The sequence below is a fragment of the Myotis davidii genome, unplaced genomic scaffold, assembly GCF_000327345.1.
Source record: "Myotis davidii unplaced genomic scaffold, ASM32734v1 scaffold428, whole genome shotgun sequence".
NCBI lineage: Eukaryota > Metazoa > Chordata > Mammalia > Chiroptera > Vespertilionidae > Myotis > Myotis davidii.
Window position 1 is genome coordinate 562821 of NW_006299834.1, and position 5713 is coordinate 568533.

Sequence of the window (5713 nt, forward strand, 5' to 3'; positions counted from 1 at the left end):
CCGTAGATGCGTGAGGACATGGAGGGCCAAGGAGGGAATGTGTCCCAGAACCGAACAGACCATCCATTTGATGGCAGAATGGACACAGGGAAGATTTTTCTCAAGGATTTGGATTTAACTGCCAGAATCATCTGTGTCGCTTGCAACGTTTCCCAATTTAGTCAAGTGATAATTTCCCCGCAATACAGTTCCAACAGTTTCCGCTGCCGATGCCTCTTCTGCTGGGCCGCACACATTTTCCTCTCTGGTGTGGAATTACGCTTTCTTGATGCCAAGGCAGATGGATGGCACGTTGGTTACGATTCTGGTATAAATAGCATCTGTTAGGAGCTGGACCTCAGTACGTGCGTGGGAGTACATGTACAGGTGAAATGGCCGCCCGTCCGAGCCCCGCCTGTGGTTAGGAGTGTGTGATGCTCTGACTGGTGCTGCTTTGGGGGCAGTGGTCTTAGAACCCCGGCGGACGTCCACTTTCCCACGCTGTGCGGCAGTCCTGAGTGCGTGAAGGCCTTCGAATTCTCTGTTTAGGCAGCCTCAGCTGAGGGGGGTGGGAAGTCAGGCTTGACCTACCGGACGCGTCACGGCCTTGCTCAAGGTCAGGACATTGTTCAGCTGCCAAAGTAAGGGTCAGAGTAGCCCACGCTTCTTGCCCTCGCGGTCCTTGGCGTTGAGAGCGCTGGTCCATCGAGAAGAGGTTAATGGAGTGCTCACTGCGCACCAGGCTGTGCAGCAGGCGCTGCAACAGGAGGCTGGGTGCTGCCGATTCTCCGCTGGAGGGGCTGCTACACAGCAGAGGGGGGAGCACGGGAGCAGAGAACCGAAGTGAAAATGGCGGCAGAACTGGGGGACGGACTGGGAGGAGCTAATACCGCACACATGTGTCCCCCGCCCCCACAGCAAGGTAATGGAGTGATGGGTGCAGAACGAAACTGTAAGGCCACGTTCCCTGGAAAGGCCTGGCTGGTTCGTTTAAGGAGGCAAGGGTAGGAGGGCCTCCGCAAGGAGGGCTACCTTCTCCATCTCGAAAGATGAGTGGGAGTGTGCCAGGCAGAAAAGAGGAAGGGAATCCCAGCAAAAGAGTGAGCCACACGCGGAGGTGAGGGGCCACAGGGCGCGTTGGGAGGTGAGGGGCCACGGGGCGCGTTGGGAGGTTTGCAGAAGTGCGGCCTGTGCGGCACTGGGGTGCCTCGGGGGTCTCCTGGGGCCAGGTTGTTAATGATGTGATGATCTTCTGCCCTGGAGAGTGTTGAGTATTTTTTTTTTAACTTAAAAAAATTTAGACCCCCCAAAATGTTGCAGAATTAGTGCACGGAGGCCCAGTGTGCCCTCCCTTCCCCTCAGTGGCACCGTCTCACAGAACAGCCAACGTGCAGTGAGCACCACCGGGTGTAAGCCGCAGCCCAGCGTGCACAGTCTCTCACGTTCCCCTTTGTGCATCGTTCTCTGAAAACGTAACACGTGTGTGTTTTGCATTGCGTGTCCTCAAGCCAAGGAGTAACAACTGTCTGTGCTTTAGAGAGATGGAGCCTGGCACCGGAGGGGGTAGGAGGGGGAGTGAAGGCCTGGAAGGAACTGAAGGGCTGTTTCTTAATCCAGACCAGTGAGGGTCAGAGCAGCGACATGGGGTGGAGGGGCAGAGTCCGTTGGCGAGGTATTTTCCTGGTAAAATTGACGGTGTGTGCTGATTGCTTGGAGGGCGGGAGGCCGGAGGCAGGGGCTGCTGCTCTAACTGGCCCAGGGGCAGGGGTGGAAGCAAACACATTCCTTCCTTTGGGGGTGAACTCCGCTGAACACGAGCCCTGCCTGGGACCCGCCGGAGACAAGCATTGGCTGAATACTCACACAGGTAGACACATCGCTGCAACTGGCTGAGGGCTCCCAGGGACCACGGCGGTCCTCGTGGGGCTGTGGCGTGGGACCCACCTAGCGTGGGGGTGTCAAGGCTCCTGAGGAAGTGACTGCACCGAGACACGTGGCCGGGTTCTCAGCACCAGCATGACCTGGGAGCTGTCAGCGAGGGGATTCTTGGGCCCCACCCCCACCCAGGACCTGGCAGAAGGGGCAGCCGTGGGTGCCTAACGAGCCCTCCAGGAGATCCTGCAGGTCTTTGGGAGGAGGAAGGGCCCAGAGACAGAGGGAAGGAGGAGGAGTGGTCTGGGCAGGTGGCTGCTGCATAGGGAAGAAAGCTTTCCCGTGGGAGGCCTCATCGGAGGGACTGCCAGGGTCCAGTGCGGTCGCCGCATGGAGAGCCCAGGAGAGGGACAGAGCCGGAGAGGCGGGCCCAGCCCGCCCATAGGCCTTGTGACACCGGTAAGGACTCTGGTCTTTATTCTAAGGGCCACAGGGAGCAATTGGAATTTGTAAAGCGAGGAAGTAACACGAGATCAGCATTTTTTTCCTCTAAATTCAGTACCTTCCACAAGATGCACCATTCATTGAACCAAGTTTTGTGTTTTTTTTAAATAATGTGTTTTTATTGATTTCAGAGAAAGAAAGGGAGGGGGGGGGAGAGAGAGAGAGAGAGAGAGAGAGAGACAGACAGACATCAATGACCAGAGAGAATCATTGATTGGCTGCCTCCTGCACGCCCCGCACTGGGGATCGAGCCCACAACCTGGGCATGTGCCCCGACCAGGAATTGAACTGTGACCTCTTGAGTCATAGGTCAATGCTCAACCACTGAGCCATGCTAGCTGGGCACAAGATCAGCATTTTAAAATGATTATTCTGGCTGATGTGAGGAAAATAGAGGGGACCACAGTAGGAGTGTGTGTAGTGTGTGTGGTTGTGTATGTGTGATGTGCGTGGGGTGTGTATGCAGGGTTTGTGTATGTGGTGTGTGTGTGTATAGTATGTGTACGTGGCATGTGTGTGTGTAGTATGTGTATGTGTATGTGGCGTGTGTGTGTATGTGTGTGTGATGGAGATATGGGAAGAGGAGCTCTGACATCAGCTCCCCGCCTGGGAAAGCTGACATCTGGAGTGAGGTTCACGTGGAGGATCTGCCTGGGGGCTCGACCCCTTTAGCAGGCGGCGGTATCACTGGATTTCCTTGCAGACCCACAGGCTCTGGCCTTGTGGCCCGAGAAGCTAAAGAAGGACATCTGTCTGCCATTCTGTGCTAACCCTGTTGCTCTCTTATTTTTCAGAATACACAAATTCAGAAATAGTTTATCTGGAAGGAAATGAAACGAAATGGCATGAAAACAAACGTCAACAGCACCAAGTCAGGCAGTACCAAGGCCAGGTGAGACCCCGCTTCCCCCGCACCTGTGTCGGCTGGCGGCTCAGGGTCGAGTCGCTCCGCCGATGTGTGTGCTGTGCCGGGTGTCGCCTGGGAAGGAAGTGCTGCCGGTGATCAGGATGCCGTTGTCACCCCCGGCTCGAGTCCGCCACGCAGCCAGCGCGCTAAATGCTGGCTTTTGTGCCAGAGTTGTCTGGGGACTGACATACTGGTATTTATCATATCAGGAAGCAACGGCTGATAGGTTTGAAGACTGAATTCCTTAATTTGGTGCCCAACAGGCCCGCAGACATTAGCCACGGGGAGCTCAGAGAGGGATGCGGTGGCCGTGCTATGGCCTCGGGCAGCTGTGGTTCCTCCGCGGGACGTGGGGCTGCTCTAGGGGGCAGCAGCCTCCCGCACTGCGGGCTGCAACCCCAGCCTCCCTCCCCCGCCTGAGCGCCTGCCGCCTGGCGAGCTATAAATAGGATGTGCTACCGGCTCCTGTCGCTCCTGCGGCTCCGGAGCTGGCAGAGGGAATGGTTTCCAGCCCTGCCATCGCAGAAGGCTGCCAGTCAAACGGTTTCTGCGGCGGGCACAACGGATTGACAGCCGCCAGCGCGGCCGTTCCCTGACATGACTAGTTTCCCGTGGCCCGATGCCGTGTCTGTCATCACAGGAGGTGGGAGTGATTTCCGAGGCCCTTTCTGAATGCGAGGGAGCACATTGCAAACAGCCACGTAAGCTTTGCTTTAAGATCTGTATTCCGGGGCCGCAGGGATTCAGGCTGAGAAAATGAGCACAACACTCAACCCTCGAAACTCGCATCCCATCCATTCCCGTGGTTGGCAAACTGCGGCTTGCGAGCCACTGGCGGCTCTTTGGCCCCTTGAGTGTGGCTCTTCCACAAAATACCACGTGCGATTGAAACTTCGTGGCCCATGGGGCCAAAGAGCCGCATGTGGCTCGCGAGCTTCGGTTTGCCGAGCCGCAGTTTGCCGGCCACTGGTAGACCGTCATCCTCAGGTGAGGCCCCTGCTCTCGCGGCATCAGTGGTGCGATAGGGAGGCCACTAGCGAACAACCCTGAGGTCATGCGTGCTAAGAAGCCCTTTCTGTCGCCGGCCACCGGTGCTCAGTGTAGGGACAAAAGAGAATCATGGGTGACACTGAAACTTTGCCTTGGATGGTGAGAGTGATGGCCATGAACAATATCTAGGGTGTGTGTGTGCGTGTGCGTGTTGGGAGAGGAGCGCCGTTTGAATGACAGGGCGTGAAAATCCTTCACTCATTAGTTTGATGAATGCGCTTGGAGTGCCAGTGATGAGCTGCGTACTCCGGGCCGGCGGGACAGGGGTGTAAAAACACCATTTTATTTCATGGGGCCTATGACCAAGGCTCTGATTTCCCAGATGAGGAGTATAGTTTCCAGTGTGGCACATGCAGGGCAGGGGAGGACGGGCTGTGCTACCTCCACAGGGGGGTGGGGACAAGGGGACCAGGGAGGCCTTTCCAAGGAGGCGAGTTCACACCTGGAGCGAAGGGGAGAGGAGTCGGGAGGGGCGAGGAGTCGGGAGGGGCAGGCAGGACCCAGGCGGAGGGCCCGGGGCTGTGGGAGAGTGACAGGTGGGGAGGGAGAGGAGGCAGGAGCCCTTCAGTCAGGTGCTGCCTGTGAACACATTGCAGCGAACACGCTGAGATACACTCTTTAAAGAGCATTTAAAATAAAAAAGACTGCCCTGGCCAGTGTTGCTAAGTGGATAGAGCATCAGCTTGCGGACCCAAGGGTCCTGGGTTCAATTCCAGTCAAGGGCACATCCCTCAGTTGCAGGCTCCTCCCTGTTCTGGGCTCTAGGGGGGCACGTGCAGGAGGCAACCAATTGATGTCTCTCACGTTGACTTTTTTTTCTCTCTCTCCCCCTCCTACCTCCCTCCTGCTCTCTCTCTCTCGTTCCCTCTCTTCCACACTCTCTAAAAATCATTGGAAAAATATCCTCGGGTGAGGATTAAAAAAAATACCGATGCCCCCACTATCCCAACATGGCTGTTCTTGTCACATCTTCTAGACCCTGTCCACCTGTGAAAAGACATTCTTATTGTATTCATAGTGTTTCCTGTCCTCTTCCTTTCAACATTGTCCTAAACATGTTTTTGTGTTTTAGCACAGCTTGTGTAGTTATCACTTACAACAGGAGATGTTACTCCATGAAAGCGTATTGACTTTGAGGTCCATGTTGTGTTCTGAGTTTGATTTCTGAGTCTGTGTGTGGGGTGTGTGTGTGTGTGTGTGTGTGAGAGTCTTGCAGTGTGTGTGTGTGTGTGTGTCTTGCAGTGTGTGTGTCTTGCAGTGTGTGTGTCTTGCAGTGTGTGTGTGTCGCAGTGTGTGTGTGTGTGTGAGTCTTGCATTGTGTGTGTGTGTGTGTGTCTTGCAGTGTGTGCGTGTGAGTCTAACTGGTCTATTTTTTTTCACTCTCTTTTTCATATTTCTCCT

General features: G+C 55.5%; 1 protein-coding gene across 1 annotated transcript in view; it reads left to right on the plus strand.

The window, feature by feature from the left end:
• EFCAB6 (EF-hand calcium binding domain 6) overlaps nt 1-5713 on the plus strand; it is a 152850-nt gene that overhangs the window by 2622 nt on the left and 144515 nt on the right. Inside the window, exon 2 of the mRNA XM_006775993.2 lies at nt 3150-3247. Coding sequence (XP_006776056.2) covers nt 3186-3247 — 62 coding nt within the window. The 5' untranslated portion in view covers nt 3150-3185. The remainder of the gene's footprint in view (nt 1-3149; nt 3248-5713) is intronic.